The 21,613-nt window shown below is 32.5% G+C and overlaps 2 protein-coding genes and 1 long non-coding RNA gene across 4 annotated transcripts; 2 read left to right on the top strand and 1 right to left on the bottom strand.

Annotated features, from left to right (window-relative positions):
• Positions 1 to 2,597: 2,597 nt before the first annotated feature.
• LOC120073981 (uncharacterized) lies at positions 2,598 to 3,635 on the top strand. Its single transcript, XR_016528090.1, has 3 exons — positions 2,598 to 2,800; positions 3,083 to 3,183; positions 3,262 to 3,635. It is a non-coding gene; the product is annotated as an uncharacterized LOC120073981 (long non-coding RNA).
• A 5,829-nt stretch (positions 3,636 to 9,464) lies between these two features.
• SDN3 (small RNA degrading nuclease 3) lies at positions 9,465 to 14,917 on the top strand. 2 transcript variants are annotated; one of them, XM_039025597.2, is made up of 13 exons: positions 9,465 to 9,699; positions 9,925 to 10,107; positions 10,237 to 10,326; positions 10,777 to 10,845; positions 10,986 to 11,126; positions 11,315 to 11,431; positions 11,510 to 11,582; positions 12,488 to 12,588; positions 12,697 to 12,831; positions 12,923 to 13,030; positions 13,521 to 13,628; positions 13,868 to 14,277; positions 14,362 to 14,917. In XM_039025597.2, the coding sequence occupies exons 1-13, from the start codon at positions 9,667 to 9,669 to the stop codon at positions 14,366 to 14,368; spliced, it is 1,575 nt and encodes a 524-aa protein (XP_038881525.1). In that variant the 5' UTR covers positions 9,465 to 9,666; the 3' UTR covers positions 14,369 to 14,917. The 2 variants fall into 2 exon arrangements, with proteins under 2 accessions (XP_038881525.1, XP_090167950.1); XM_090311824.1 differs by having other exon boundaries at positions 13,868 to 14,434.
• A 126-nt stretch (positions 14,918 to 15,043) lies between these two features.
• LOC120073028 (phosphatidylinositol 3,4,5-trisphosphate 3-phosphatase and protein-tyrosine-phosphatase PTEN2A-like) lies at positions 15,044 to 20,194 on the bottom strand. Its single transcript, XM_039025596.2, has 13 exons — positions 19,843 to 20,194; positions 18,760 to 19,337; positions 18,385 to 18,486; positions 18,220 to 18,276; positions 17,974 to 18,039; positions 17,389 to 17,565; positions 17,197 to 17,283; positions 17,043 to 17,107; positions 16,892 to 16,968; positions 16,333 to 16,379; positions 16,106 to 16,236; positions 15,913 to 15,982; positions 15,044 to 15,808 (listed from the first exon to the last, which is right to left on the bottom strand). The coding sequence occupies exons 2-13, from the start codon at positions 19,171 to 19,173 to the stop codon at positions 15,299 to 15,301; spliced, it is 1,803 nt and encodes a 600-aa protein (XP_038881524.1). The 5' UTR covers positions 19,174 to 19,337; positions 19,843 to 20,194; the 3' UTR covers positions 15,044 to 15,298.
• Between the last annotated feature and the right edge of the window lie 1,419 nt (positions 20,195 to 21,613).

Here is a 21,613-nt window from a genome sequence, read left to right as displayed (position 1 = left end):
TCAATTTTAACCCAATTTTTAGCAATGTTTCTCAAATTTTAGAAACAAGAAACAAATAATAGTTATCAAACAAGTTAGTTTCATAAAAATGAGAAACATAAACATGAAAAAGAGACGTTATCAAATGGGCTCTTATAGTCTATAAATATTCGGACTCCAAACTAAAATAATTAGAAATATAATAATTTGTATTTATGGTGCAAACCAAAATAGTCTAGGCTTTGAGATACGTATTATTTTAGTTCGAGCTCAGGTTTTTTCTATTGTTTTTTTTATTATACATGATACCTTAAATGTTATATTTTGTCAATCATATAAATTCTTAATTTATACCTAATCAATTGATTAAAACATGTATTTGTATTCAAATTTAAAAAAAAAAATACTCAAACATATACCATTATTAAATTTGGACCTCAAAATTTGTAAAGTTGTAGTATTTGACCCCTTAAAACTTGTAATTTGTTACATAATAATTAAAACGAGTATTATTATTAAGATTTTTGTTTGTATTATAATTTATTTTATTATTCTCTATGATATATAAGAACATGAAAAACAATTATTTCCCTACATTTGTGATACATTATTTCTTATAGTTAATGCACTAGTTTTGGTTTAGTTTTCATTTGGTTTTTATGCTTGAAAATGTTATACGAATTTATTTCATAAGTGTTTTTATTCATAATTTTGTTTGATTTATCATTATTGAAGTGATTCTATTATTTCAAATGACTACAGAAGAAGACTATTAAGCACAATGAACTGATTGTCGGTATTGGTTGAATAGGTGGTCTTCAGTAGAGTTGGCAAAAATCCACGTGAGTACCTACCCCAATCTAGATCGAAAATCCCCGATTCGACCGAAGATGGGATCAAACCGAAGACACAAATCGAATTTTCGGTCTAGGGATGGAGAAGGTATCCCATTTATTTATATTTATATTTAAAATTGAGGATGGGGGACGGGGATTAAAAATCCCCATGGAGATGGGAGTGGGGAATGCATCCTTGGCCCCGCCTCATTCCTGCCAACCCTAGTCGCCGGACTTGTTGAACCTAGCTTTTGAAGGTGGATGTAATCGATTTTGGGGGTTGGAGGTGGTTTTCGTTGGAGTTAGTTGCCCAAGTGATCATTAAGTTGGTCGCATCCGTGGTTGTCGAAGGTGATCATCAAAATTGTTTGTTGAAGAGAGTCACCAAAGCTAATTGCGGAGGTGATTGTTGTTGAATTTGGACATTGAACGTGGTTTTCATTGGAATTGGTCACTCGTGAGAGAAGTCATTGGAAACATTGGAGAGGAGAGACCGATGAAAGTTGCTCATAATCATTATTCTCCATTTATTATAACACCCACCCTAAATTAATAGTCCACTCAACCTAACTCTAAGTTGGAGCTCCAAATACCTCTTAAAAGTTCCTACATCCATTATTTTAACACCCACCCAGCCTACTGATTTGTTAATTTTACCATAACAATGCAAGAGAACGTTGCATTTGAAGATTACTAGCCGTTTCTTGTCCCAACCATTTATTGGAGTAGAAGAATAGCTCGTGATGCTAGCTTGTAACTTAACCATTATCTCTTAAACCCACCAAAAGTTACACGAGTATTAAATAGTACTTTTGAAAGTAGGACGTAGGTGTTAGTTTGACTAATGTAAAAAGTTAAAAATTAAAGAAGATGAAAGTGATTTTAAATTTAAACCACCAAAAAAAGATAATGAAAATACTCACAAGGAAAATGACAGTCAAGGGAGGAATAGGAAGGGAAGAGATACGGGTCCTTAGATAAAGAGGGAAAAAAATCTGCATAATAAATGTGGCGTCTTGTCGGCTGAACTCAGACGGCGTACGGCTTTCTCTGATGTCTTTACATTTCCTCATTAAACTCTAATCCTCTGCCCTACTATGCACCCTACCTCCCTGTACCTTCCCAAAAAACAAACTCCTTTTTATTTTCTTTTCGGTTCAAATCTATAGTATTTTAACTTCCAGCTATATTCTATTTTCATCTTTAAATTAAAAAAAAAGGTATGTTTTGATCTTTAAATTTTGAATATTATTTTATTTTAGTTGTTAAATTTTTAAAATGGTTCTTTCTAAATTTTTAAAAAGTACTTATTTTAATTTCTACAATATTTAGAATAAAATGACAAAGAGATTTGTATTTTTTATGACTAGACTATCAAATAAATTCAAAACTTAGAGTTTTTAATTTTGAATATGGCAAAATGGGATAATTTAAAATACATTTTTAGTTCAAAATTTTGGTCTTTCAATATTTTGGTATATTGGTTGTTGATATTTTAATCTACCTTCATCTTGCTTAATACATCTAGAGCATGGTCATAAAAAAATGCACTTAATTTCTTTTGAATAATATAATTTAAATGATAGGGACTAAAATATAACAAGTTTCAAAGTTTAGAGAATAAAATAGAATTTAGAGTAAGGGTAGTGGCAGTCTTTTTAGGGTAATTAATTAAGAATATGGCAAAATTTCAAACAAATTACAAAAATAGCAAATCTTCCCCAATATCCTAATTCGTTTTCTTTTATTCCTAAAATACCCTTGTTCAAGTGGAAAAAATCTGACGCGATTTTCTCATCTTCTCCAACCTCTCAACCCTCCTCTTACGCAATCTGTCGGCGACTCTCTAATTGTTCCTCACGCTTCGATGATTTTGTAAGAGAAACAAAATTGAAATCCATCCTCTCTCTCGCTCGCGATCATTTCTTAGTTTTAGAATGCACGCCTCTCTCATCGTTTCTAACGCGTGCTCGATGATTTTGGAGGTATGATCAGATTTCATCTCAGTTTTTGAATTTGTTCTCAGTTTCTTTCTCATTCTCTCATTTTCTTATTACAAATTCGTTTCATCGTCTCCTCATGCCATTCTTCCTTCGTTTTTGGTCGCGATTCTTCCTCAGTTTTGCGTTTGGCTTCGTCTATGCTTTTTAAATTTGATTTAATCTGTGCCTTTGTTGGTTTCATTGTTGTTTAATTGAAGTGTGTTGATGTTATTAGTCAATTTGATAATTTCACCAAGCCTCGTTTACTTTGATTTTTCCTTTTAGGCTTCACGAGTTAATTTGTGTTTTTAGCGTACTGCTTGACTTGGCGAATGACAATGAAGAGCCTAATTGAGGAGCAGAAGAAACGAATTGCAGCTGGAGAGGTAGTTTTTCCTTCCTTCTCTTAAATGGAAATGAGGTTGTTCACCTGCTCTATTTGACTTGGCTTGAATTTATGATAGAAAACGAATTGCTATGCTGATTTCTTGTTATCTGAAGCAAAAACACTTACAGAGGATCAGATAGCCATGTTGCTTTGGGAGACAACCTCTGTAACCTCAGCCACTACTATGGTATGTATGAATGGGGCTATGTATGAACTTGCAAAAGATTCGAAACTTTCTGAAGTTATAAGAACCATTTTGTGCTCTGCTTCAACATTATCTTAGTATTAGCTTTAGTTGCATTTGGAAAACCTTGTTCATTAGACATTAAACTTATTATATTGGTTTTTAATGGAGCAAAAACTGTAGGAAATAGAAAGAAAATCTATAATGTAATCATTAAGATTATATTACAGTATGGTGGGAATCTAAAAGGGTTTGAAATATGAAAATTAGAATGTGCTTCCATGCCATCCTTTTGACCAAAAAATAAAACATTTTTGTTCCATTTTTGTTAGTAGTTAATACAAACTCGAGTCATTTTTTGTTAATATATTTTGAACATTTTGAAGTCTATCGGTGATTGGAGTTATTGCTATAAAGAAAGTAGTTACAACATGAAGTTATGTTATTGCAAAGTCTATCTCCGATGACATTTTTTAGTGATAGATTTTACGGTGAAGCCTGCCACTAATAACTTGTATTAGTGATAGACTTCAACATGTTTTAAAGAACAGCATTTGTTGAGTCTTTAGAATTTTTTCTCGATACAAAGTACAAAGATAATTTGCAATGATCCAACATTTCCTATATTGGAAATACAAAATCAAGTTCATATAAAGAAAGTAGCATCTTGAAATAATATCATTGGAAAGTCTCACTGATAGACTTGAGTACTCATTAAAGAATAACAATTGTAAAGACAAATAATTTTGCATTAATCCAAATATTTTATATATTAAAAGTACAAAATCTCATATGAAGAAAGTAGCATCATTCTAAAATAATGTCACTGGTAAAATCCATCAATAATATAGACTTCAACACCTATCGAAGAATAACAAGTGCTTAGTTTTTATAACTTTTTCTCAATAGAAAGCACAAATACACATAATTTGCAATGATCCAACATTTTTCTATATTAAAAATTAGGGGTGTTTATAGGTTGAGTTGAAAGACTTTTTAGACCTAACCCAATTGTTCGGGTTATAAATTTCTTCAATAATCCTTATTAAAAAATAAATCTAACCCAACTCAACTATGAAATATTTGGGTTGGGTTGGTTCGGGTTAATCGGGTTATTTATTTAAAATTACGTTCTTAAAAGAAACAAAACGTAAATTTGTAAAAATCTAATTTAATTATTTTTATATATTGAATTAAGATTAATTGCTCTAGTGAAATTTGTTTTTCTAAAGTGCAAAGAAACTTTTTAAGAGTGATTGAAGAATAAATATTAAAAAAATAGAATTAAATAAAATTAAAATAAATATATGTATAAATAATTGTGTTATAAATAACAAAAAAAAATATTTTAAAGTTATATCACCGATAGACTTTAGTACCCAGTGTTAATCTTTAGAACTTTTACTCAATAGAAACAAAAGCACATATTTTATAATGATTCAACATGTGATTCAACAATTTTCTATATTAATATGACATAATTAAGTACATATGAAGGTAATGTCAAGGTAATGACACTGTGATTATGGTATCTTTCTTTGATACTACAATATCCTCAAAATTAAGGTAGTATAGTATTTTACATTCTTTTGGTTTCTTGCAATCTTCGGATCTTTTAAGATTCTTTTTACCTTTTTTTTTTTTTTTGTTGGCTTGCTTTCCATAATTACCTTTTCCTTATCCACTTGTTAAAATAATAATAAATACTTCATTAATCAAACTAACCACTTTAAACTTATTAGTGATAGAAATCCATAATCAATAGACTCGAATCAACAATACTACAAAATAGCATTTACATTTACTTACTTTTCATGAAAATAAATTTAACATCATCTAAATCTATTGATAGACTCTAATCAGCCAGGAAAAAAAAACTATACATTTACTTACTTTTCATGAAAAATAAATTCAACATCTTTAACATCCTTCAAAATAGAAACTTATAATTGATAGCCTCCGATAAGCAAGTCAGAAAACAGCAATGAAACTGTACTTTTTTCTTAATTTTCTCACTTTTCAATGCGATTCGCGGCTGATTTCAACCTGATAGAAGTTCGAACTGGTCGATCCGTGACCAATAACGTTAACGAAAAAAAGTATTCAATTCGTGGCCAGTAACGTTAAAGAAAATGGAAACGTCGTAACTGATGGATGGAGATCGCCGACTGATAGATTTGGAAACGTTTGGATTTTCGAAACTAAAAGAAACATATGGATGGATGGGAAGACATGAAATAAACTTGAAGAAAAACCTGGAAGAAGTTCGAATTGATCGTGAAAATGTTAGGATCTTCCAAACAAATCGGCCGCAAAATCGTAGAAGATGTTATGGCTTTTCGAAAAAATAGGAAGAGAAACTGGTGGGCTTTTTAGTCTTTTACTGTGGGCTGAAGTCAACTTTTGCTATATTTGCAATTTGTTTAGGTTTTTACGATATGTGCAATTAAATTGGGCCAAAGTGATACATCTGCAAGCAGCTTAAAAAAAATGACTATTCGCGTATTGACAATTTGATAAGGATTTTGAATATTTCCCATGTTATCAACTAAAAAAGTGGCTCACAATGACATGCCCTTAAAATGATGATTAATATGTCTATGTAAATGATTAAATTAATCATGTTATGAAACTTTTCTTTAAAAAAAATAAAAAAATCATGTGATAAACAATATATTTTATAAACTGCTGTACAAAATTATCATATCAATGACAACCAAGTTTATAATGTTAAATTTACTTTTATCTATTCTTAAATCACCAATGGACCTAAAAGCTTAAGCTCGTTAGTGAAGGTAAATTTAATTATATATCACTAATACTCTTTCATTTCTGCTACAGTACCATCTTAAATCCTCAATTGACCTCGAAACTTAAACTAGTATGTGAAGGTAAATTTAATCATATATCATCTAACACGTTCCCTCATTTGTGGGCTTGAATTATGAAAAATACCCAATAAGTGAAAATCAAGATATTGATTTTCCAAATTTCAACATAAGCTTAAACTTCTGGATCAATTGATAATTTAAGACAACTTAACTTAAGTTTTTGAACAATGAGTGATTTAACTTAATATCATAATAGAAGGTCGTGTGTTCGAATCTTAATAAATTATCATTTACTCTACATTTAAATTTACTATTCTCCTTTTCAAGAAGAAAAGTGTTACAACTACTCTGCTTTTTATAAAATAAATAAAAGAAAAAATATACATAAAATCAAATTACAAATACTATTTTGGTCAATGTATCCTCAAGTTTATTCAATTTAAGTCCTATACTTTTAAATGTTCAATTTTAGTAATGTATTTTCAATGAATCTTAAATTTAGTCTAAATCACTTGTTTATGGTTGATTTTTTTTTTTTTAAAAAAATTGTTCTTTATTATTATTTTCACTCGACATTTGGAAAAACACATTCACACGTTATATTAGCATAAAAATTATTATTATTCAGCCCATTTTTAAACATGGAGGGACTATTCATTAAAAGAAATAGAAGAACTAAATTTAAGAATTATTAAAATCAGATATTTAAAGTTAAAACTGAGAAACAAAAAATTTAAAAGGCAGGGACTAAAATGATATTTTAACAATAGGCCTTTTGTTCATTTCTGGAAGAATTGTGGGCCGATTCCGAAACTTCAAACCTTGACGCACTTTGGATGGTCGGAAATTGGGTCGGTCAACAGACGTCTCCACGTTTCGTTTTATCAAAATGGGCCAAGTGTAAATGGCCTTTTCTGGAGAGGGAAAGAAAAAAAAACGTTTGTATTCGAGAAAAATCAAATATCTTAGAGGTGTAATTAAAATGATGATTAAAAAAAATTTATCTTCACATTAACTGAAACCAACCTGGAAGAGCTTCAAAATAAATAAATAAAACCAGCCAATATCAATTTTTCTTGAGGCTCTTAGCATCACATATTAAATAACATGTGAAAATGAAGATTCGAACATTTGACTTTTCAATCGAAGTTGTAATGTATCAATCAATTGAGTTACGTTCAAATTGACTGTTTGATTGCTCCTTAAACTTCAACAAATATTACAATATTTCTCTTTAACACGAAAAAGTGTACAATTATCACCATTTATTTCATTTAAAAATTTGTCAAGAAACTTTTTAATATGTACATTTAATAAAACTAGTCGAAACTATATGCATTGGACGTGTTCTATAACTTTGAAAATGATATGTATGTGTATAAATTGAAAAAATTATTCAACCTAGATTCCAATCTCATACAAATGTTAAAAGAAACACAATTTAAGTTACAATATAAGAAAAAAGAATTACGAAAGAAAATATACCTTGTGCAAAAAAAAAAAATTAACGTTCCATTTATTTAATGTGAAACACATATTAGTTAGAGATAAAATGTATTTTTTTTTTCTTAAAAAAACCCTTTTTATTTAAAGTGAAGTGGATACCAGTTACTAGTTAGAGATAAATTATCAAAATTTTAATAAATATTTTTTTCTTTTTAAAAAAACAACTATTAGTTAAAGATAAAATATGAGTATTTTTTTAACTCCCTAATGCGAGGTAAATATTAGTTAGTGATAAAATATGATTTTCTTAAAATAAATATTTTATTTAATATATTAATTATAAGTAAAATGTGATTTAAAAATATATATATATTTATTTAATATGAAGTAGATATTAATTAGAGATCAAATGTGTTTTTTTTTTCTTCCTATTTTTATTTCAATGAATTATATTGCTAATTTCAAACAATATTTAAAAGATGACTGCGATGATTACTTTATTTTATTTTTTATTGAATGATTTGATTACTATGTTACTTTTAAATTTTAAATTAAATATTTAAAAAATCACGATAGTAATCTCTTAGTTATTTTTAATTTGTTTATTTTGATTATTTGATTATCTTAATCTCAAATATTGATTTAAATCAATATTTAATATATATATATCTAAAACTATAATATAACCAAAGAGAGTAAAATACATAGTCAACCGTATTTATTTTAAGGTTTAAACTATATATTTGGTCCATGAACTTTGAATATTGTTTTATTTCGATTCCTAAATTTTAAAAAATATTCGTTTTAGTCCATAACCTTTTAAAAAATGTTTATTTTGGTCATTATTGAGATTGTGCAATTTTTTCTTTCAAGGATGAAATTGCATATAACATAGATTGAGCAAGAAGAAGGTGAAGTAAAATGTCAACAACCAACACAATGCGCCAAAATAGTGAACGACAAAAATCTCGAACAAAAAATAACTTTTGCTCTCTTATAGAAAATTGCTTTACCACTTGATTCAAGTTGAAACCCTGGATTTTTTAGCGTTCATTAACTTACTTGACAGCCTAGTCATATAAAAATACAATTTATCTCACCAATTTTGTTTAAGAGTTAACATAATTTTAATAGCAAATACCAAAATAGAACAAGATCCAAAGTTCAAGAACCAGATAAAATAAAGTTCAAAGACCAAAGACCAAAATAGAACAAAACTAAAAATTCAAGGAGCAAAATATAATTTAAACCTTATTTTGATAAATGAAAATAAAGAATAGTGATATTTATAAATAAATGAAAAAAAGGTGAAAGAAATAAATTAAAAGAGGATGCCCTCAACTCGAGAATCTAAATTTATGTTTCAAAAGGGTATTTAAAACTTTTGAGATATCCTCTTTAAGATCATCATAAGATGCTCGGAATCTCCAAATGACTAGATATCTTACATTAATACAAAATAAACGGGGTGATTTAGATGATCACTCGATGAAAATTTTGGATTCTCATGAACAAACGACCCTAAATGTAAACTAAACATAAAATGTAGGGACGAAAAAGAGAAATTATTTCAAATGGTAAAACTGTTAAAAATATTTACAAAATATAAATATATCAAAATTTTAGAACTATCAATTTTAGATGTTAATAGACACGGATAAACTTCTTTATCAATGATATTGATGGACACTATCAACGTCCATAATTGATAATTCTAAAATTTTGCTATCACTTATAAATATTTTGATTTGTTTTTCTATATTTAAAAACAAGGAAAAAAAAGTATATTATTATCATTATTTTTTTTAAAAAAATTTTAGAAAGAGAATTATATTTAGGTTTACGTTTACCCCCACCCGAAAACCCGGCCCTAATATTTCCGGTTGCTTCTTCATTCTCAGCAGGTTTCTCGCAGTCATAGACTCAAAGACAAACTCCGCGGCGGGAACGCATCCACTCTTCCAAAATCCTCACTCTCTTCTCAGTTCCGCCCGTACTTCAAATTCCGGAGGCCTTTCTAATGGAGGACAAGATCGCTACAGCAGAGAAGAAGGTAATCTCCCCGTTCTCCAAGCTATCTCTCTTTACCGTTTATACGTTGTTACTCAATTAGTCTGCAGAGTGAATGCCTGGTACTTTGTTGCTTTTAGACATAGAATCCGTCAAAACTTTGTATGGTCTCGGTGCTTCTGTTAGTTGAAGGGAGCAATCTAAAAAATACTAGTGGAAGCGGTTTAAGTTTATATGAAAAGCTCTTTCCCCCTTGTTTTCACTGTAGGTGCTCGTCGAGATGGTGCGGTTGACCCAAAAGCGAGGAATGAAAGGTAGTGAAGGAGACTGGAAGGAGTTTCTTAATAGTCATGACCCTAAGTTCGGGGCTAGCATGAGCGACCCGTCCAAGAGGCCCAATGATTTGTTGATTGCTTTTCTCAAGACATTTAATAAAGAGGATGATATGATGGTAATGAATCATTGTCTCTCTGTCTATCACAAACGCCATGGGAAATCTGTGTTATCTGCTCGTTGAGCTCTTATGATTTACCAAACTAAGAGTGACATTAATCACGCGTATGGTTTTTGTTTTTATCAGTTTTTGGACAAAATAATCCAGTGTAACGAGAAGCGCAATTTTGTGAAGCAAGTATCGCAGAAAACTCCAGAAAATGAATCACCCGAGCAGGTGGGTTTTTTTTTTTGGTGGAGGATCAATATTGCAGTGACGATTTTTTTCTAATTTTGTTACTTTGATTTGCCCATTGCAATTTTTTTCTGTAAGTAGTAAACTTGTTTTCTCAATTTACATGGACCTTTGAATATTTTTCTTATGAGCTATTTTTCTTTTCATAATCATGCTACTATTACATTGCTCAAAACTTGTGATAAGGAGCAATGAGCTCTTTCAAATGTATTCTGTTAATGAAACCATAATCTGTTTGTCTTGGATTATTGACGTGCTTATTGATTGCATTTGGTCTAGTTGTTCCAATAATTATTATGCAAGTCCAATGTTGCCTCACTACAATGAACTTATCCTAGTTTATTTTCAGCCTTGTATTTTGTCTATTTTCCATTCTTTGGATTTTTTTAATTCTCCAGTAAGTCTTTTTAACCAATGTTCGTGGCAGTGCAGAAGCTGGTTCGGCTTACACTTGAACACCCACAGTACCCGTTGGAATATTCGTTTCCATCATATGATAAGGTAGGATTTCAACTTCTGCTGTTGCTTTGTTTTGTGCGTAATTCTTTTTTTCCATTTTAATATGCAATGTTTTCAATTATTACCAAGTGGTTGCCTACTTGTCTGTGAATTTGTGTTGACTTATGGGTTTGATTTTGAAGGAATGGATTGTCACAAAATTCAGTCAAAAGTCTAAAGCACCGAAATCAAATTCGATTTATGCCATTGACTGTGAGATGGTTCTCTGTGAAGATGGAACTGAGAACTTGGTGAGGGTTTGCATGGTGGATCGTGACTTACAAGTATGTTCTTTACCTATTTGTTTTCTTGTAGCCTCTATTCACACCTCCCTTTAAACACACATACACACATATTGAAAAACAACGATTCCATTAGTTTGCCCACAATATGATGTCATAGCTTTTCTCAAAACCTTTTACGATGCCCCCCTGCTTAATTTCTTATGGTAAGTTTAGAGATCATCCTGCAGGTGAAGATTGATGAACTTGTAAAACCTAGAAAAGCTATTACGGACTACAGAACTGATATCACTGGAATTTCTCCTGGGGATTTGGATGGAGTTTCTTGTTCTTTGGCTGATGTACAGGTAATTGTAGTTTGCTTCTTATGAGGATGGTTTACTCCTTGAACATGTATGATCGGCTATTATTTGTTCAAATTGTAGAAATCCATTACAAAATTGCTTTCACATGGAAGAACTATTTTGGTAGGCCACAGTCTGAACAATGATCTGCGAGGTAATCTAAAAGTGATCATCGGTATTGGATTTCCTTCAATTCTTTAAGGGCCATATTTTTATTTTCAGTTTCATTAAAATTTATGCGTTTAGTGTTTTAAAAAAATGTTGCAGTAAAATATATTCAATTAATTGTATTGTAGTAGCGTCTTGTTCAATTTGATGGAAGATATATGACTCTAATATTGAAAATGTATCCACCCCATTTAATTAATTTGCAATACTTATCCAACTCAAACTTGATTGCTTTTGCAAAAATTGGGCCTTACAACATTCTACTATACGAATGACTGGCCGCCTTAGTATGAGGATACTATCTCAAAAATTCCATGTCATCATTATTTTAATGTTTATTGAGAGTAAAAATTGAATAAAAAGCTTAATACATAAAGGGAAAAAAGACGTTTTAAAAGATTAAGAATAGCATAAGTAGTGACAAAATTGTACATTTTTAACCCTTATTTTTTCCCCTGATAGAAAGTTTTTATTTATACCAAAAAGTGAATGATTCGTGCATAAAAATTTTATTATGTAAAATTGAATTACCGTTTTATTTTAAATGAATGAATATGTAAATTTCTACACATTCAATTTAACGTAAAAATATTAAAAGATCACAACGATATGATAAAATATAAAGTAACTAAAATAACAAAAATAATTTTACAGTCATATACTCTTGACCAAGAGGTCAGTAACATCTCCCCACCCCTAAATTGTTATACTAAAAAATAAAGTTCAACTTAGAGATTATATAAGAGTGTTACAACAAAACAACATTAGCCATAAATGGGGTGCCATTTGAATGCAGAAGCCATATGGATTCCATGTTAAGCATCCAAATTCCTTGCAAACAGTGCATATGACATTTGTTTTCTTTTTTCCTTTGTTCTTTTATTGCTACAGCACTGAAATTAGATCACTCGAGGGTGATTGACACTTCCTTTATCTTCAAGTATTCCAATGGATCTATCTATAGAAGGCCATCTTTGAGTAAGTTGTGTAAGGTATGTGTAAGATATATGTTTTTTTTCTGCGAGGGCATTTATTTGTCTAACTGAGAGCATTTGTGTCTTATAGATGCCCATATTTTCTTTTCTTTTTTTCTTTGACAGTCTATCTTGGGCTATGACCTTCGGAAGGAGGGTGCTCCACATAATTGTTTGGATGATGCTCGGGCTGCCATGAAACTTGTTCTTGCAAAACTAGAGAGCAAAGCTGATGATGCGATTGCCATAGCCGATGAGGATGTAAGAATAGGGATTTTTTTCCAGCTTAATCACAGTAGAGTATATGTTGTACGTGCTCATATATTGATATTGACTTCTTTAAATGCTGCAGACACCTCAAACTGGTATGGAGAAGTTACTTCTTCATCGAATACCAATTCATGTACCAAGTGAAACATTAGCTGGAGTTATTCGTGGTGACTTTACCATCGAACTTAAGGTTGACTATGCTCTACTCCATTTGTGTACAATCCATGGATATGCTTTACAATTATTTTTTTGTGTGTTAATCTCCACGCCACATGCATTAGTTCGGATGTAAGATGAATCCCATAAAGATATAATGCACGTAGTTCAATATGCAGGTCTAGGATCCTATACACTTTTGAAGACTGCTTATTGAATGTATTCGTTGTGGATTAAAAAAGTGGAGTGGCTGGGGTGGACTTGTGATTGGAAACTATTTGTTAAGGGCTGGGCAAGTTAGCACATAGCAGAGTAACTCTTTTTAAGATAAAACTTCAATTTTCTAGTAACTGGACCCAGCAGTTTAACTAGTAAAACCTAGGGTGTTGGGTTGCACAATCCTCTTCCATGTAGTCTAGCTACTATTAATTAAACAAGATGTCGATTATGTAGTGTCTATATTCTTCTCCACCTTCTACCTTTTACCAATGAATTTCATGTTTTGATGATTGATTTTCCAACAGCCACCTAAGAAAGGTCAAGGGGGGGATATATACTCTGCATTTGCCGTTTTTAAGAATCCCAAGGAGGCACAGCAAGCATTTGAAGAGATTGAAGGTAGTGCAGATGAGGTAATATTGAATACACATTTCTCTATTTTTTGTGAGAAATGATTTGTTTTCTTCATTCGTAATGCTGTCTTCCCTTATAATACCAACTCAGTTCTCTCACTACTATGGCATTCCCCCACCAAATTAGTTAATCATATTTCAACACTGGGTAATTGATGTCTCATGGAGAATTTTAGGATAGTTGTCACTTGCTCGCTTGGTTTTACTGATTAAATTCTCCAATCCTGCAATACAATCAGGACTCATCTGGACGGCCTCAGAAGCTCATCAGATTTCAACATTCAGGATCCATAGTCAGTATCTACGTTCGCAAAATGGGACAAAAGGATTTTGCTGACAAATTCTCATCTAGGAAGAGAGATCTGGAGGTGATTGAAAACCTAGTCATGGCCAAAAAGCAGAAGACTGACCATAAAATGGAAATGGAGACGATTGCAAACTCGAGTAGATGTTGTGACCACGTAGAGGAGGTTGAAAAATTGAAGCAAGAATTGAAACAAAAGGAGGATTCGAATCACTGTTGTGATCACTTGAAAGAGGTTGAGAGCCTGAAGGAAGAATTGAGAAGGAAGGATTATGAACTTGGTATCCTGCGTAAAGCTATCGCCATTGTGAAGAAGGATAGCAGAAGGAAAAAAGGAAAGAAGAGGTAAATTTTGCTCTGGGTCGACTCCCTTTGCCAAACCTTTGATTTTGCTCTTATTCCTCTTCTGTTTTTTTTCCTCCTCCGAAGGCACTAGTGCCTTTATGTGAATTGCAGTGAAATTTGAAAGGGTTTATGGTGAGATTATCGGATCATCACGGACAAATTCCATCCTTTTATTATGCTAAGATTCAATGGGATGATCGACTAGGCAGCTGCCAATCCAATTCCCTACCGTGGGGCAAATAATCTGACATAATTTATGCAAAGACTCGGTTTCGTCGTTGTAGATTACTGAACCAATCTCGTAGGGGCAAGAGAGAAAGGGCTTCAACTTCCTGGTGTTATCGCTGAAGAACCGTGTCGTGTAGGTTTCCTCCAAGTGCTTCAATAGGCCAAGAGGTTATTTTTGTTTCTTTTTGTGCACCAAGTCCTTTTATTTTTCAAATCTTCTTTTCATGTCTCGGCTGTCTAATTCCTGCTAGAAATTTAAATTTTTATTTAGGCAATCTGTCTCAGTTTTCAATTGTATCAGAGAAGAGGCCAATGTTTCAAATGATTGAGAAGACATCCAATGTCATATTTAACGTTTGACATTATTCAATTTAATTAGATGAACTAATTCCTGTCTTGTTTTGGAAACAAACTCTTGCAAATATGGTAGGGTAAAGACGCCAAATGAATTGATAGATGGCAACTTTCCATGACCAAAAAAAAAAAAAAAAAGGAGAAATGTTTGCTTCCTCAACCAATGGATGAAAGAGTAATAATATTTTGCTACCTATAAAATTAGCTTTTGATAACTTCTGAAAAAAAGAATTGTGTTAAGCAGTACAATGATGTGAACAATACAATTAAGTATTTTCTATTAATTTTTCTCTACCATGAGGCCGAGCGGTTTAAAGGAGGGATTGTATCATTATAATGGAAAAGACAGCCAATTGAAAGCCGACCTTACTTCAAATATCACAGCTTCTGGTAACCCAACCTTTGTGAGTATTAATGGTTTCTAATCAGCGTTCAACTGTCATTCACTATCAAAGTCTTCTTCATCCCCAAATGTGAAGAATGACGCATCAGCCGCTATTGCCTTGAAATCACTTGCTCTTACTGAATCCAAATTCGTGATCTCAAGGCTTGATGGTTGTATCACGGCCGGTTCTTTTGGAGCATTAGGTTGTGAGTTTTTCTCATTTCCGAGGGACAAATGACTGGTTTCATGCGCTAAATTCCCAATTCTTTCAGAGGCCATTGTTGTTGATGAATGGTCAGCTTTTGAAGTTCCATTTCCAGTTCCAGAAGTTGATTGAGCTAGACTGGTTTTTATGTCACCATTTTCTTCATCACTATCAGAGAATAAATTGTCGTCATTCTCCTCACCTCCGGAAATTTTGTTTGAGTTGGATTGTGCTGCGTCTTGACCTGATGCCCGATCAGATCCTTTGCCAGCTGAACCAGTTTTCAATCGTGTTGGCAAAGAACCATCATAGTCTATCATCACAACTTCGACTTGAAATCCAGGAGTTGGGAGTTTTCTCTGTATATGCAAAAGCAAATGGCGTATAATTCAGTAATGGATCATGTTAAAAGATACTATAATCGGTGTCAAAGTAGTTGAAGCATTGTGCTGATAGTGATTACCTTATCAAAACCATCAAGATCCGTGTCACTTAATAATACTTTGTTTTCTGTCATTGTTGTATTTAACCAACTGGAAAAAGTAAATGAGAAAACAAGGTCAAAACCTTCGCAACACACGGGGCACGATTTGCTCCCAATGACAAGATTTCATAACTAATAAAAAAGATTGTAAGTGAGAAGGAAATTGGCTAACCAGTAAAAATCTCCATGCCGGTCGTGAAAATGAATCTTGAAGTCCCCAGACAACTCTGTCAAACCAGGCTCACCCGGGAGTGCAAAAACCACAAATCCTTTCTTCGGTGCCCTAATCCAGAAATCTTCTGGCTGCAGCATAAGTCGAAGAGCTCAGATTGGAGATGCAAATCATACTGATATGTTATAGTGGAACTATACCAGAGGTTTGAACTTCAAGAACTTTACCATTAAATCTTTTGTCTTTGGATGCTTTCTTGTTGAGAACAAAATCTCTGTAGATTATCGAAAAACTTCGGTAAGCATTACACACACACACAAACATGCATAAGTGTCGTAAGGTATCTTTGAAATCCATAGCCATCAAAACCTAAAAGGTGTTGTTGCTACAACGTAGCTTGCCAGATTGTCCTTACCAAAGTCATCAGTGAAAGAAAACGAAGGGATTACAAACATGCATCAAGCAGATATACAAACTAATCCCTCACATCACTATAAAAACCGGAGGCTGTATTCAGATTAAAAAAAATAAAAATTGCAGATTAATGTGATGACATATTCTCATCAGAGATGTTCACCAAAGTCCAAATCCCTTTCTTTTTATGCTACCCTTGACCAGAAGGCAGAAATTAATATCATAATCAACTATATCTAAAACAGAATAATTGCAAAAGAGGGACAAACATAGCCTCGTTAAGGAGAAGTCAACTGGAAGATGTCAACTAATATTGTATGACCATATAAAAAGATTATAGGATAAAGAAAACAGCAGAAATTTACAAAATACCACTGTGGTTTGATATTGTAATGGAAGGCCTAACCCAATACGGGCACTTGTGAAGCCGAAAACCTCTCAGCATGCACCTGTAAATTTTTAACGTTAGTAAACTGGAGGTGGATCATATATATGTTCTCCGTCATAAGTATCAACTACACACCTCCGTCCTGGTGGAGTGTTCCCGTTGAAATGTGTTAAAATGCGCTCAAAATACTTGACATACCTCTGCATCAAGTGAATAGGCATCAGAATAAAGGAACTAAAGAAAAAAAAAAAAGCGAAAGCAAAAGAAAAAAGGGAATTGAATGGCTAACAATCTGGCTAGGAAGAACCAAAGCCTTCCCATCCACGCATCTTTTCTGATTATAATAGTCAATTGCCTCTGCTGATGTTTGGAAGAACTGCATTCAAATGGAAAAGAAAGATAGTAACAAACAAGCCCAAAGATGAGGTAAAATTGAAAATAAATCTACCAACCTTATAACGAATAGACTATATAATCTGACCTTTAGGAACAAAAGGAGGCTGCAAATCATTAGCCCTGTTCTTGCCATACCAGCTTTACAATGAACAACAACCACATTCTCAATATCCTCCTTTAACCATGCATATGCACTTTGACAGAATGATTTTGTGAGATGGATAGGAGGACAATTATGATCATCAAACGGGAAATGAGCAACCTGAAAATTCAAAATTTGCAAATCGAAGAAATAGTTAATGGGAACAGTTTAGTAGCTGTTTCCTGCCTTGAGAAATAAAATAAGCATCTATCATTTTTTGACTGTCCATTATTCAAAACTACTCAGAAAATAAGATTTGCAGTGAACATTTGTAACACCTAGATAGTTGTGCTATAAATCCTATATTTTACAAATAAGAAATTATTTTGGGTCACGGGATCCTATATATTCCTCAAACTGAAGTACGTTGGAACAGCTGATTGGTATCAGATAGACACAAACAATGCCAAATTTAAGTTTGCAGATCAACCAAAGGAAAAGGAAGCTTATACAGTTCTTGTTGTACCATTGATTATAATTGAAATCAGTGAGAATGCTCAATTGAAGACTTGAAAAGTGAAAGGTTACCTTCCCCTCAAATAATGAGGCATCATACAAACGCTCTGAGCAAAGATTGTAAACTTTGTATTTTCCCTGCAAATAAATATCATTCAATTTGTGGACATTTCCAATTAATGGGTTAAGCGTCTAGGAAAAGAGCAAGATCAGCAAGATGTAGATAGGCACGATATGTAGTAATGCTGATCGTGACTCTTCCCTTCTCAAGTCTGTGGTTTCATAAAGAACCAGAAAATATGTGAAAATAAATTTTACCTTATGATGAGTTTCAAAAAATTTGATCACTTCTTCCATATGATTTCTGTAAAATCCCTAGAAAGAAATTCCAATTATACGTGTTAAAGATTCAAATTAATGATCTCATCCACTAAAAACATAAATGCAAAATGAACTAAATTTATCTGAATATTTTTCTCTTACCTCAAGGAATCCGAAAAAACCAGAGCTAATGTGACCAGCAGGAAACCCCATAGCAATTATGTTTTCAGTGATATATGTCATATCCAAATCAAATTCTCCTTCCTGTTTAGGCAATCGATTTTATTAACGTATTCAATACATTGAAAAATAGGAAAGTTGGAGAATCATTTTTTTTACTTTTGTAAACCATCCAATTAAAAATTCTAAACAAAATTTTCAATTAATAATGATAAATGGTGCATTTGGATTGGTTTAGAAGTAGTGTAATATTATAGATTATAACTTGTGATCAGTAAGAAAAGAACTACGAACAGTGCATATAAAAAATACAACGAGAACAATAAAACGGAAGAAAATATAGCACACACGACCTACCTGATATCTTCGCTTGTTCTGAGAGACAATATGGCGTGCCTTTACCTGCATAGCCTTTACTGCATTCTGAGATGTGTCAACTAAACCTTTTGTCAATGATTCAAAAACACCAGATTGCATTGCTGATTTGGTATCTGCAGCACCATCACCCTGTGCAGGAGACATCGCAGGTATCCGGAGTCCAAAGCCACTGCTGAAACGAGCAATTGCCGACATCCCAGAACTTCCTGCCTTGGAGTCATTTTCAGCTGCTTCAGGTGGTTGTGGATTTCTAAAACTCTTGGCCCATGACGATATTCCAGACGTAGATAAAATAGATATCAAATTATCTCCTTTACTACTTTGGCTATCGACTTTTGGAGCCGAATTGTTGACTGCAGATTCTGTTGAACTATTAGAAGTTCCATTATCCATTTTATCATACGAATGAAACAGGTTGAATGCTGCTTTACTATCCTGGTTAAAACTGAGAACTACGTGGATCTCAACTCCTCAAATAGAAACCATGAAGACCAGACCAGAAGTAGAGATATTCACAATGAAGTTGCAGCTTCCGTAGTTAAATCTTTATATCCAATCTGCAATACATAACCCCTATGAACACACTTGATATCTTTGCTCATGCTAAAATGCTATATTGAGATTTAAAAAACAATTGTAATTCATGATATCATCATAAGAAAACCTAATCAAGAAGTCTCATATAACAATTTAATTCAACAGCCATGTTCTCATTTTCTGGCTATTCATCATTTGTTTTATGCATATAAACTAGTGAGACTTTCTGAACATACTCAAACATTATATTGCTCAAATCATCATTTTCCATTAACAGACTATATTTTAACACACCTCTAGTAGAACCTATCACTTAAATTAATCACACATGTTTATAAGATTCGGGAACTTGATTTTCAACAAAGCACAATGTCAAGGAAGAGGTTTAGATCTGCAAGTAAACACCGGAAATTGGCACAATGAAACACGAATCTAAACGCCAGAGTAACAAATCATGCGCAACATCAACTTATAAGCAATACATACGCAAATGCCGAGTTTGAGATGAAAATGAGGCCAACTTACAGCGACGAATAGAAAAGTAGAGCTCGATCTCATGGAATCAATGATTGGGAAGGAAAGAAAGCGAAGAAGATGGCGCGACGAGTAAAGATCTCCGCGAAGGTCGTTTCTGGTCACAGTTCGAAAATGGAAACGAGGGAACTGGAGATTATTACTGGAGAGGAGGAATGATTAGAATTATTACAGGGTCAGGGTGTGAAGAACTTTGATAAAATTGGCGATCGATTGGCTAATTCCATGTTTGTTTAATCTGTTTGGATGGATGATGTAGTTCAATTCCCGAGTTTATTCATCTCTACATCAAAGAAGATACGACACGTCGACTCTGGTCAATTGATAATTTTAATTTTGAGATAGGTTGTTATCGTAGGATGACGGTAATAATAGGATAATCTCTCTCTTTTTTGTTTAATTAGTTACATTGTCCGGTAATCATTTCGTAAAATTTTAGTTTTTTGTTCTTGAAGATTAAGAAAATTAATTTTCTAAAATAGTTTGTAAGGATGCCAGACCTCAAACTATAAGGGTTGGACTGAGTTAGTTTTGTTTTTGGTTGGGTTGAATATTTTCTATTTTTCTTGGGTTGAATTGGGTCGGGTTGAATAGTAAAAATTTGGGTTGACCTAACCTAACTTGAATTATATATATATATATATTAGTAAAAATTTATATATGTATAAATCTCTTAGAACGGATGAATTTTTTAATTCTTTATGTTTTTCTTTAGATTGTTTATTTTTGTATAAAGTTTGTAATAGATATTATAGCTATTTGGTATGTAAGAATTTAGTTTTGTGAGATTTTAGTTATTAGATATGTGTTGTAGATAAATTTAAATATTTTAAATTAAGAAGAAAAAATAATATTAACCCAACAATACAACCCAACCCAACCCAATCTTGAGTTGGGTTGGATTTGTCGGGTTAAAATTATTTTCTCTTTGGGTTAGAGATCATTTTTGTTTTTTTTTTTTAAGAAAATAAAGAAAAAAAAAAAAAAAAAACAAAAAACAAGAGATTAAAGCATTAAAAGCAAGAAAAGGATCAGCCAAAGAAAATCCCTCCAATCTGATGTTGCCAACTACATTAATTAGTGAGCAATTCGATTACCTTCTCAAAGAATGAAACTAAAACGCATCGTGGAGGAGGAGAGAAATTGTCTATGAAATGCATGAACAAGAAGGCCAATCTCAAACATGTCATTGACCTCATCAACCAACAACTCAAAGATACATTGAAAATCAGTTCCACTACCCACAACCAACGGATACAACCCCATGGAAAACGTCGTCTAAAATCCTTATAGCAATTGCCTCTGCTATACCAATCGAACCCACATGTTCCATCGACTTAATTGCTAAATGAAACATATACCCATCAGAATTCCAAACAACATACCCACACTGCCATAAAGCGATCCTCACGAAACGTGACATCAACATTCAACTTGTACCAACTAGAAGGTTGAAGGGAATCAAATCTAGCAAAAGCGTGTGATCTCGGTGTAATTTCAAAGTCGGTTTTATAGAAAACAAAAAAAGTAAACAACTTACACTAAACAAAGGATAAACATCAAATTTAAGCATGCTATTAAAGAAGTAAAGGGAAAAAGGATCTCACCTTTGTCGAATCCCAATCTTCACGATCTCCTCTCACTTTTTCTCATGAACGTCTATTTAATGAATAAGGACACCACTGTAAGAGTTATCTTATTATTCTCTTGGATTCCAAGGTGTAGAAGTGTGGCTCTTATACCTTGGAAGAGAAATGTTGGA

Source organism: Benincasa hispida, chromosome 3 (assembly GCF_027475165.1).
Source record: "Benincasa hispida cultivar pf3 chromosome 3, pf3_genome.v1.1, whole genome shotgun sequence".
In the NCBI taxonomy this organism is placed as follows: domain Eukaryota; kingdom Viridiplantae; phylum Streptophyta; class Magnoliopsida; order Cucurbitales; family Cucurbitaceae; genus Benincasa; species Benincasa hispida.
This window is presented reverse-complemented; position numbering and strand designations above follow the sequence as displayed.